The sequence below is a fragment of the Dendrobates tinctorius genome, unplaced genomic scaffold (genome assembly GCF_039654945.1).
Source record: "Dendrobates tinctorius isolate UK_male_01 unplaced genomic scaffold, ASM3965494v1 ptg000150l, whole genome shotgun sequence".
NCBI lineage: Eukaryota > Metazoa > Chordata > Amphibia > Anura > Dendrobatidae > Dendrobates > Dendrobates tinctorius.
The window spans coordinates 11,526,057-11,539,027 of record NW_027361817.1 but is presented as its reverse complement, the minus strand read 5'-3'; the positions used below and the strand labels follow the sequence as shown (position 1 = coordinate 11,539,027).

The following is a 12,971-nucleotide window of genomic DNA, read 5'->3' as shown; positions in this document are numbered from 1 at the left end:
CGGGGTCCTCCTAGACTCAACCGACAGAATATCCTGGCTACCCGAACAGAAGCAGAGGATTATTCAGACCAGAACCAGAGACCTGCTGAGACGTCAGTGCTCCATAAGAGAGGCGATGGAGGTCCTGGGCCTCATGACGGCCTGCATCCAGTGCGTCCGATGGGCCCAATTCCACTCAAGATCACTGCAGAAAGAGATCCTTGCGAGGTGGGACAGAAGTCAGGCGTCGCTAGACAGACCCCTAGGGCTGCCAGAACAAGTAAGAGAGTCCCTTCGGTGGTGGACACGGTCCAGAAACCTTCAGGTGGGCGTACTTTGGACAGCCTCTCCATACGTGGTAGTCCCCACGGACGCCAGTGTGTGGGGTTGGGGAGCCCACATAGAAGGGAGAATCTTCCAGGGGAAATGGCCAGTAGACATCAAGACCAGATCCTCCAATTTCAGAGAACTCTACGCGGTCTGGGAAGCGCTACGGCGGTGTCATGGTATGCCTAGGTTACTTTAGGCAAAAACCCCGGGACCCCTGCGATGTCCCTCAGACTAGGGGAACCCTGTCTGTCCCTCTACCCAGGGTTTACACTGAAGGTGTGCCTGCCTGGGCCTCCACCCTGTCCCTGTCTCCTGTCCAGCCCTAAGCTGAACCCACCTCCCTCCACCCAGTGAGGGGACCAGACACCAGACCCCACAAATACGTATGGACAGGGGTAAAAGAAACACCACACAGTTAATACACAAGGGAATACAATAATGTGCAAGGGCAACCAAATATATATATAACAGATTGGAGAAAGAACCACTGAGGGATATACTGCACCACATATCAGAAGCTCCAACACCACCACTGCTGACCGGTATTGCTAGCACTAGGCTAAAGCTATAGTCGGCGACGCCCATAGTCAGGACGAACTATTTAAAGACCAAGGGCGTGGCCCAGCCCTCAGCCAGCATGACAACCTGGTTAACCCTATCCCAACTGGAACAGAATACCCAACAGGGTATTACCGCTGTCTGCCGGACACCCTGGTGTGAACAGTGTCCGACATGACAGTACCCCGCCTTCTACGAGGGACCTCCGGAACCTCACCATGTCGAGGACCTGGCTTGTCCGGATGGCGACGATGGAACATAGTAACCAGTCGATCAGCATGAATGTCAGAGGCCGGCACCCATGTCCTCTCCTCAGGACCATAGCCACGCCAGTGGACCAGGTACTGTAGAGTGCGACGCACAACCCTAGAGTCCACCACTTTGGACACCTCAATTTCCAACGCGCCATCCACCAAGACGGGAGGTGGTGGCCTGGGGGAACCATCCACCAAACCCACGACCTTCTTTAGCAATGCTTTGTGAAATACATTATGAATCTTATACACAGCCGGCAACTCCAAACGAAATGCCACGGGGTTGATCACTGCAGAGATTCTAAATGGGCCAATGAACCTGGGACCCAACTTAAGTGACGGTATCTTGAGCTTAATGTTCCTAGTAGATAACCACACCCAATCACCCACACACAGGTCCGGACCTGGCACACGTCTGCAGTCAGCCACCCGTTTGTACCTGGAACCCACCTTCAACAAGCGCTGCTTGACTCTCCTCCAAACAGACGACAATTGAGCTCCCAACTGGTCCTCCTCAGGGACGCCAACTGAGCACCCCTGACGCAAGGTGCAAAATTGAGGATGTTGACCATACACACAAAAAAAAGGAGATTCCCCAGACGATTTCTGGCAATGGTTGTTTATTGCGAATTCTGCCAGAGGAAGAAACGCTGACCACTCTTCCTGATTGTCGGAAATAAAGCAGCGCAAGTATTGCTCCAGGTTTTGGTTCATCCGCTCAGTCTGTCCATTCGACTGAGGGTGGAAAGCCGATGAATGAGATAATTTGATTCCAAGGCGAGAACAAAAAGCTCTCCAAAACTTTGCCACAAACTGCGTACCTCGATCAGACACAATGTCAGACGGGACACCATGAAGTCTGACCACCTCGCAAATAAATATCTGAGCAAGAGTCTTAGCATTGGGCAAAGACGGTAAAGCAACGAAATGTGACATTTTGGAGAACCTATCAACAATTACCAAAATGACCGAGTTCCCTGCCGAGGCGGGCAAGTCAGTAATAAAATCCATGGAAATCTCAGTCCCTGGCTTACTGGGCACCCCGAGAGGCTGCAAGCTACCAGCGGGACGGGAACGAGGAGTCTTGGCCCGTGCGCACGTGGTACAGGCAGCCACATATGAGGCCACATCCTGCCGGATTTTAGGCCACCAAAAACGACGCGATACCAGTTCCAGAGTGCTCTTAACCCCTGGATGACCTGCCAGTACCGTGTCGTGATGTTCGCCCAACACTCTAGAGCGTAGATGTAGCGGCACAAAAGATTTATTAGCAGGCAACCCTGGCGGTACAACCTCCTGAGCCTCCGCAATCTCTGCCTCAATCTCTGTCGTGATGGCAGATACCACCACACCCTTTTGGAGAATAGGCACCGGCTCTTCACATAACTCTCCACCAGGAAAACACCTGGATAAAGCGTCTGCCTTAACATTCTTCGACCCAGGTCGATAGGTAACAATGAAGTTGAACCGGGTGAAGAATAATGCCCAGCGAGCCTGTCTGGAGGACAGGCGCTTAGCAGATTCTAAATAAAGCAAATTCTTATGGTCGGTTATCACAGTAATCTGATGAACAGCCCCCTCCAAGAAGTGTCGCCACTCCTCAAATGCCAATTTCATGGCCAATAATTCCCTGTTGCCAATATCATAATTACGCTCCGCAGGTGACAGCTTCTTGGAGAAGAAGGCACACGGATGCAACTTTGCCCAAGAAGGGCCCTGAGACAGTACAGCCCCCACTCCAACCTCCGACGCATCCACCTCCACGACAAACGGTAAGGAGACATCGGGCTGCACCAGAATGGGCGCTGAGGCAAAACTATTCTTGAGGAATTCAAACGCCTGTACCGCAGGCTCAGACCAGTCAGAAAAGTCGGTACCATTCTTAGTCATGTCAGTCAGTGGTTTGGCAATCATAGAGAAGTTCTTAATAAATTTCCTATAGTAATTGGAGAAGCCAAGAAATCGCTGAAGCGCCTTAAGATTATCAGGCCGATCCCAATGTAGTACCGCCTGCACCTTTGCGGTGTCCATCTTAAAACCTGAGGCGGAGATTATATAACCCAAGAACGGTAGCTCCTGTACGAAAAACACACATTTTTCAAGCTTGACATAGAGCCTGTTCTCTCTGAGCAACTGCAGAACCTGTCTAACATGCTCTATATGTGTATCATGGTCGCGAGAGAAAATGAGAATGTCGTCAAGATAAATTATAACGAACCTCCCCAACAGCTGAGAGAAGACATCATTGATGAAGTGTTGAAAGACCGCCGGTGCCATAGTCAACCCAAACGGCATTACCAAACTCTCAAAGTGACCCTCAGGGGTATTGAACGCCGTCTTCCACTCATCCCCCTGACGGACTCTTATAAGATTGTACGCCTCCCTGAGGTCCAGTTTGGAGAACCACCTGGCACCAACCACTTGGTTGAATAAATCGGGTATAAGTGGCATAGGGTAAGGATCACGGACCGTAATCTGGTTGAGTTCTCTGAAATCCAGACACGGGCGTAAACCGCCATCCTTCTTTTTAACAAAGAAGAAGCCAGCAGCCAGAGGAGAAGAGGAAGGTCTAATATGACCCTTGCTCAGGCTATCCGCAATGTATTCCTTGAGAGCTAGCCTCTCGGGACCTGAGATATTAAACATTCTAGCTTTAGGTAACTTGGCCCCTGGTTTCAACCTAATAGCACAGTCATAGGGGCGATGCGGTGGTAGTTCTGAACAACCCTTCTCAGAAAATACATCCGCATAGTCCAGCAACGGCTCCGGGATACTGGGGGTCAAAGCGGAAATACATGTAGCCAGGCACCTCTCCTGACACTCCCTGCTCCACTGAATTATGTCCTGGGTCTTCCAATCAATAACAGGATTATGCATTGACAACCATGGAAAGCCCAGAACCATCTGAGCCGGTAAGTTACTAAGCACCTTACAAGTTACCCGCTCTGAGTGTAATACTCCGATGTGGAGTTGTATATCCAACACACACTCTGTGATCTCCCCTTGAGACAACGGGGAAGCATTGATGGTAACCACCCGGATGGGGTTCGACAATTTCTCCACCGGAAATCCCACTGTATGCGCGAACCTCTCATCAATGAGATTGGCAGCTGAGCCACTATCAATAAATACTGTAATAGAGAGCATTTGCCCCCCAAGTACCACCCTAGCAGGGAGCATACACTGGGAAACCATGACGGAGGATACACAAAGGCTCAGACTAGACTCCTCCAAACCCTCTGAGCCTATCAGTTTTCCGCCGGCGCGCCCTTCTTAGGTACCAGGGGGCAAGCGTTAATAAAATGTCCTCCTTTGCCACAAAAAAAACAGAGCCCCTGCCTTCTGTGCCAAGGACGTTTAGGCTTGTTACTCGGTGACTGTGCTATACCAGCGATCTGCATGGGTTCCACGGATTCACCCGCGGCAACCTCACCGACCACTCCCCCACCTCCCGGAGGCAACGAAACCAGCGCCCCCTGACGGAGACGTCGGTCTATGCGTACTACAAGTGCCATCGCAGCCTCCAGAGAGGCGGGAGTCTCGTACATTAGGAGAGTCTGTTTAACCCTTCCAGAAACCCCATGCAAAAATTGACTTCTAAGCGCAGGGTCATTCCACTGCGTGTCCACCGCCCAGCGCCGGAATTCCGTGCAGTAATCCTCAGCTGGTCGATCACCCTGTAGCAGTGAGCGTATCTTAGACTCTGCTAAGTTTAATCTATCCGGATCGTCATAGATCAAACCCAGAGCAGAGAAAAAAAAAATCTACAGATTCAAATGCCGGTGAGTCTGAAGGGAGTGAAAAGGCCCATGCCTGTGGGTCACCACTCAGCAAAGAAATCACCAAGCCCACGCGTTGAGCCTCATTACCTGAGGAATGTGGACGCATACGGAAATACAATTTGCATGATTCACGAAACACCGTGAACTTACCACGATCACCAGCAAATCGTTCAGGAAGGGGAAACTTGGGCTCAGCTGCCCTGGCTGCAGCCTCAGCAGGTACTGCAGGAGCTGACAGGCCTTGTTGCTGGACCGCCCCCCTGAGTTCAGTGACCTGTATGGATAGAGCATCCAGCTGCTTGGTTAGGGAAAGTATAGGATCCATAGTAAGTAACCCCTATATTCCCTATCTATACTTTTTTTTTTTTTTTCTCTCACTTTATTATTTGGGCCGACTATAATGTCATGGTATGCCTAGGTTACTTTAGGCAAAAACCCCGGGACCCCTGCGATGTCCCTCAGACTAGGGGAACCCTGTCTGTCCCTCTACCCAGGGTTTACACTGAAGGTGTGCCTGCCTGGGCCTCCACCCTGTCCCTGTCTCCTGTCCAGCCCTAAGCTGAACCCACCTCCCTCCACCCAGTGAGGGGACCAGACACCAGACCCCACAAATACGTATGGACAGGGGTAAAAGAAACACCACACAGTTAATACACAAGGGAATACAATAATGTGCAAGGGCAACCAAATATATATATAACAGATTGGAGAAAGAACCACTGAGGGATATACTGCACCAGATATCAGAAGCTCCAACACCACCACTGCTGACCGGTATTGCTAGCACTAGGCTAAAGCTATAGTCGTCGACGCCCATAGTCAGGACGAACTATTTAAAGACCAAGGGCGTGGCCCAGCCCTCAGCCAGCATGACAACCTGGTTAACCCTATCCCGACTGGAACAGAATACCCAACAGGGTATTACCGCTGTCTGCCGGACACCCTGGTGTGAACAGTGTCCGACATGACAGGCGGAACCAGTCGATACTAGTGAATCGTCACGTCCGTATACTATCCGACAATATGACGACAGTGGCATTCCTGAAGCACCAGGGAGGGCCCAGACATCAACCACTACAGGACCTAGCGGAAAAAATATTCGCTTGGGCAGAAAGAACAGTCCAATCAGTGACCGCGGTACACCTAGAGGGTTCCCAAAGCGTAGTAGCAGACTACTTGAGCAGACAACGGATCCGCCCGACGGAATGGGAACTGAACGAAGAGATCTTCAACCATCTCTGTCAGCATTGGGGGACCCCCAGTATAGATCTCTTCGCAAGCCGAAAGAATTCAAAACTCCCCAGGTTCTATTCCCTGAATCCGACGGACCACCCAGAGGGTGTGGATGCCCTGAGTCAGACCTGGGGAGAATCCCTCTCCTACGCATTCCCGCCACTGGCCCTCATACTGGCAGTGCTCAGGAAAATACGCGAGGACCACGCACGAGTGATGCTGATCGCTCCATACTGGCCGAAGAGAAGCTGGTTTCCCCTCCTAGGAGCCATGGCAGTCGGAAATCCAGTCGAGCTACCCCTGTGGAAGGACATCATCCACCAGGGCCCGATCTACCATCCAAACCCAGCAAGACTTCATCTATCGGCTTGGATCCTGAGAGGGACATCCTGAAGTCAAAAGGATTGTCGGACCAGGTCATATCCACCCTACTGGCCAGTAGGAAACCGGTGACATCCGCAATCTGTAGAAGGATATGGAAAAGATTCTGTCTGGAGGGTGGCAGGTCCGATCTCGTGGCAGGCAGCCCCGACCTCCCTAGCATACTAAGTTTTTTGCAGGCAGGTTTTAATAAAGACCTTAAGCCTAGTACTCTAAAGGTCCAGATTTCAGCCTTAAGAGCCTTCTTCGATTACCAGCTAGCTTCACATCCCTGGGTAATAAGATTTATAAAAGCCACGCAGCGCCTGCGCCCCATGATTAGGCAGCTCACCCCGCCTTGGGGCCTGGTACTCAGGTTTCTCTGTACAGACCCCTATGCTCTAGACGAGAAAATAACCATCTCTTCCCTCACCCGTAAAACGGCCTTCCTAGTAGCCATTATCACGGCCAAAAGAATAGGGGAGATCCAGGCCCTGTCCACTAAGGACCCATATTTACAGATAAGAGAGGATAGTATAATCCTAAGGTTGGACCCGGCATTTACCCCGAAGGTAGTCTCCTCAAAGAATCTAAACCAGGAGGTAGTGTTACCATCGTTCTGCGACAATCCCCGTAATAAAAAAGAACAGCGCCTTCACTCGCTGGACGTGAGGCGCGCGGTGCTAGACTATCTAGAAGCCACCAATAGCTGGCGCATCGACCCAAACTTGTTCATCCTTTTTGGGGGTAAAAATAAGGGGAAGAAAGCCTCTAAGGCGTCTATCGCGCGCTGGATTACCTCGGTAATCTCTGACGCCTACCAAGCCGAAGGCGTTAGCCCGCCAGAGTCCATAAAAGCCCACTCTACAAGGGCGGTATCAGCCTCATGGGCTGAACGGGCGGGGGCCTCGGTTGACCAAATCTGTAGAGCAGCAACCTGGGCCAATCTAAATACATTCTGCAAGCACTATAAGCTTGATGTGTTGGCTGGTCAACAGACCGCATTCAGGAGAAAAGTTCTTCAGGCGGTAATCCCACCCTGAGGAGGTGCTTTGGTACTCTCCATGGTGCTGTCAGGTGGACGTCCTGGAAAATAGGTATTAGACCTACCGGTAATGATGTTTCCAGGAGTCCATCCTGACAGCACGGGTACTTCCCTCCCTGTTATGTCATGCTATGTTGTATTTTGATATGTCATATGCTGTAATATGATTATTTCATTAAACTGTTATTAGCATCATCCACCTTGCGGTACTTGTCAAATCACTGAGGAAGAGGGGGTGGGACGTGACCTTTAACCTCTCGTGTGTTTCCTGTCCCTGTAAGGAGGAGGAGGACGTCCTCCATGGTGCTGTCAGGATGGACTCCTGGAAACATCATTACCGGTAGGTCTAATACCTATTTTCCAGATATTGAGATAGCCAAAATTTGAGCTCGATCAAACGACGTTAACCCGTGCCGCTCGTCGCTCAAAGTTTGAAAAAATCCAGATTTAGGTATTTTGCATAGTCTGTTAGACTATAAAGAATGTGACAACAACATTGCAGAAATAGCCCTGACCAAATTTTCGAGCCATTTGTGGTATTTGAGTTGGTGGGATTATCGTTTTTTGATCCCACCATTACAGACAATGAAAAGTTGTTAATGGCTAATAAATTGCTCAGTAGCACAGATGAACCATCAGAGCACGCTAGGGTTGTAAATCCAAAAGTTAGGAAAGAAAAATTAAAAGAGGTAGGAAGTAACCGACTTTAACGACCTTCTGACAAAAGATGAGGAACAAAAGCAATATGTCCTGCAAGTTGTAAGCAAATGCCGAGCATTATATTCTGATGTTTCAAAAACTACTTTAACAAAAGCTCTAGAATAGATTAGATAACTATGTAAAATTATCAACTCATGTAGTTAGCGTGCTCTGATGGTTCATCTGTGCTACTGAGCAATTTATTAGCCATTAACAACTTTTCATTGTCTGTAATGGTGGGATCAAAAAACGATAATCCCACCAACTCTGCATTCAAATACCACAAATGGTTCGAAAATTTGGTCAGGGCTATTTCTGCAATGTTGTTGTCACATTCTTTATAGTCTAACAGACTATGCAAAATACCTAAATCTTAAAATACCTCAATTTGGATTTTTTCAAACTTTGAGCGACGAGCGGCACGGGTTAACGTCGTTTGATCGAGCTCAAATTTTGGCTCTCTCAATATCTGGAAAGGGGAATCGTTTTGTGGGGTCCAGACGAACAAGATTCTGACATTTTTTTCCCCCCCATATGAGATCCGGTCATCCTAATGTGCACGTATGGGGACAGCTTTACAAAAATTTTTAAGACAATAAAAATTGGACCCAATTATATATACCATATTCAAGTATGTATTCCTCATATATTAAAATGTATTCCTCTTATATTAAAAAAATGAAAAACTTTGCATAAAATTTTTTTATATATTGTGAGCAAAAAGGTTCATGTACATAAACAGGATAATATCTCAGATAAATCAATAATAAGCCAACGAATCACTGCCGTATAAAGTGCAGTGTGCATGTGCAAAAGAACAACCATGTGCTGTTTATATTATGCAAAAAAGAGCCACGGTGACTTTTATATAAAGTGCAATACAATAGTAGAGGAATACAATAAAATGGATCATATACCGTTAAGGGTCACCACGTGCCTTTAACGCACACCCCGACGCTCGTTTCGGAGCACTTCTTCAACATGACTTTAACACTTTGCAAAGTGTTTCAAATGTAAATAATAATTTTTGATGATTTTTCAGCGATGACAAGGTAATATTTGGCACGGTGTCTTTTTCTGTAGTGGTAAGTGTGTTAGTTTCGTCATTAGTTTGCACATACAGGATTTAATGTAAATATTGCATAAAAAACAATGCAGAATTCTACATGAGAAATGTTATCAGAAGAAGATGTGACGGAAAGTGGGAAATTGAGTCTCTTATCCAGAGCTTTTATATATATATATATATACACACACAGTATATATATAAGAGATAAGGAAACTTTCCACTCAGGTCCGGTGTCTCCCACCAGTCCCTGGAATGCTGCTTTATTTCCTTGCAGATTTGAAAATGTTTCAAATCTGCATAAGGTCAGTTCTTTCAGTATTTTTGCAGAAAATGCATAAAAAATGCATGGAAAGTAATCCAAAAAAACCCCCGAATAACTAAGAGCAAATAAAATATTTACCACAATAGAAAGTAAAACTGCAGCAAATGTTATGTTGTTAAATTTGGCTTTATAAAAAGACATCAAAAATTCGTATTTTAAATTTGCAGAATGTTAAAAAGATGAACAATTTTTTAAATAGTCTTCATTAACCCTTTCCTGCCATTTGGCTGTTGCAGTGTATCTGACAGCTCTCTCTGCTCTCCCACTCCATTCCCTCAAAGATAACAGCCAAATATCCACAGTGTGGAGACAAGGAAAAAACAGTTCTAGTCTCTGGGAGGGCAGAGAAAAGAGGTTATAGATAAGGAAAGAAGTTCAATATTAACACTGTTCTGATACAGGAAAGCAAGTGTAGACACCAGCGCTCTGGATACAGACAGATTTTACATCCCGCATTCATTATTGGAACAAGCACTTCGACTTCCACTAAAGTAAATCTGAAACTTGGATGCAAACTGCAAATCAGGAAGTCTAAAAATAATTAAAGTAGTGTAAATTACAGACTGAAACATTACCTTGAACTTCTTTTTTTAAGTGTGTAACTAAATGTAACCACTAACATGCAGCATTGTTTCCATAACAAAGGTGTCCATAGCCTTTAAGTTAAATAATGCGTTTTTTTTCCCCTTTTCAGCACATAAAGCAATAACTTAATAGTATAGTCTATTATTCGTTAATTTGTATGGACCTAGCAAGGACATGACGTATCTTCAACACAGAACAAAGAATAAAACAATGTGCAGATTCCATCTGTACATTTTTATTAGTCTCGAGTCACACCAGTGAATGTCATCCGATGCTAGAGCATTAGATGCGATGTGCTAATGACCCTCGGCTCCTGCTCTGATCGGAACGGGAGCAGAGTGGCAGTGCTCTGTGGTCTGATCCTCTCGCACAGCCGAGGAGGAGGAGGCGTAGATATTAATTTCTCCATCTCCACTGCTGCTGGCGTTCGTGTATATGGCACCGCACTCTGATGATATCTGAGTGCTGTGCGTTGTCATTCGTACCCATAGACTTATATGTGTCCAAGTGAGCTGAATCTCAGCCGAGTCTCACTGCCAATCGCAGCATGCTGCCATTGTTCTCGCATGCCGAATCAGCATGAGAAAATAATCGCAGCTGTGATCTGCCCCATAGAGTAACACTGGGCCGAGTGCTATGCAATGCTTTATCTCATTGCACTCGGCCGTATTGTATAGTTGTATATGGTTGTTAAGATCACAGATGTACAAGACTTTACCTTTTCTCTACTTTCAGTGACCAGGTCCTAAGTTATAATCTGGGTAGAAGACTCCCAACTGATCATGTAAGCGGGTATTTACAGTTTAAAGTTGAAATGACCTCATCAGTTCATGATGGTAAGGAAAAGTGACATACACCTGAATGTTATTTCTTAATCTTTGAAGTATTGCTTATATACACTCACTGGCCACTTTATTAGGTACACCATGCTAGTAAGGGGTTGGACCCCCTTTTGCCTTCAGAACTGCCTCAATTCTTCGTGGCAGAGATTCAACAAGGTGCTGGAAGCATTCCTCAGAGATTTTGGACCATATTGACATGATGGCATCACACAGTTGGCTCAGATTTGTCGGCTGCACATCCCTGATGCGAATCTCCCGTTCCACCACATCCCAAAGATGCTCTATTGGATTGAGATCTGGTGACTGAGGAGGCCATTTGAGTACAGTAAACTCATTGTCATGTTCAAGAAACCAATCTGAGATGATTCGAGCTTTATGACATGGCGCATTATCCTGCTGAAAGTAGCCATCAGATGTTGGGTACATTGTGGTCATAAAGGGATGGACATGGTCAGCAACAATACTCAGGTAGGCTGTGGCGTTGCAACGATGCTCAATTGGTACCAAGGGGCCCAAAGAGTGCCCAGAAAAAATTCCCCACACCATGACACCACCACCACCAGCCTGAACCGTTGATACAAGGCAGGATGGATCCATGCTTTCATGTTGTTTACGCCAAATTCTGACCCTACCATCCGAATGTCGCAGCAGAAATCGAGACTCATCAGACCAGGCAACGTTTTTCCAATCTTCTACTGTCCAATTTCGATGAGCTTGTGCAAATTGTAGCCTCAGTTTCCTGTTCTTAGCTGAGAGGAGTGGTACCCAGTGTGGTCTTCTGCTGCTGTAGCCCATCTGCCTCAAAGTTCGACGCACTGTGCGTTCAGAGATGCTCTTCTGCCTACCTTGGTTGTAACGGGTGGCAATTTGAGTCACTGTTGCCTTTCTATCAGCTCGAACCAGTCTGCCCATTCTCCTCTGACCTCTGGCATCAACATGGCATTTCCGGCCACAGAACTGCCGCTCACTGGATTTTTTTTCTTTTTCGGACCATTCTCTGTAAACCCTAGAGATGGTTGTGCGTGAAAATCCCAGTAGATCAGCAGTTTCTGAAATTCTCAGACCAGCCCTTCTGGCACCAACAATCATGCCACGTTCAAAGGCACTCAAATCACCTTTCTTCCCCATACTGATGCTCGGTTTGAACTGCAGGAGATTGTCTTGACCATGTCTACATGCCTAAATGCACTGAGTTGCCGCCATGTGATTGGCTGATTAGAAATTAAGTCTTAACACACAGTTGGACAGGTGTACCTAATAAAGTGGCCAGTGAGTGTATTACAAACTTACCTAGTAGTCATTGATCCATAAATGTCAATTCCCAGTTGGATTTACAATTTATTAGATTCTATAAACTCATACAAGCTACATATAGATGATGGTGGGATAATTGCCTTTTCATTTTTGCTTGCAACAAATTATGTGCCATGTAAGGCTAAGTTCACACTTGCGTGTAGGGAGAGTGTGTAGGGCTGCGTACTTCCTCTCTTAAGCTCTGCCTACTTCCACACTTCTTCCCTTAAGCTCCACCTACTTCCGCAGGTGTCCTGCGTACCTATCTTTAACATTGGGTACGCAGGGACATGCATTGTATGCGGATGCATCCGCTTGCGTTGTTTTAATGTTCCCGCCGAACGCAAAATGTTGCATTTCTGTGCGGTCGGCGGGCACGTCAAAGCGACGCATGCGGACACATCTGCATACAGCGCATGTCCCTGTGTACCCAATGTTAATGATAGGTACACAGGACGCATGCGGAAGTAGGCGGAGCTTAAGGGAAGAAGTGCGGAAGTAGGTGGGGCTTAAGGGAGGCAGTACGTAGCCCTACGCACTCTACCCAAACGCAAGTGTGAACTTAGCCTAAAGGGGAACTTCACTGAGATAAAATAATATTGACATGAAAATACCTTCAT

General features: G+C 47.0%; 1 protein-coding gene across 3 annotated transcripts in view; it reads left to right on the top strand.

Moving 5' to 3' along the window:
- The window catches only part of HECW2 (HECT, C2 and WW domain containing E3 ubiquitin protein ligase 2), a 395,637-nt gene that overhangs the window by 250,009 nt on the left and 132,657 nt on the right, over positions 1-12,971 (top strand). For all 3 annotated transcript variants that reach the window (XM_073546703.1, XM_073546704.1, XM_073546705.1), the window contains exon 9: positions 10,952-11,052. In XM_073546703.1, coding sequence (XP_073402804.1) covers positions 10,952-11,052 — 101 coding nt within the window. The remainder of the gene's footprint in view (positions 1-10,951; positions 11,053-12,971) is intronic.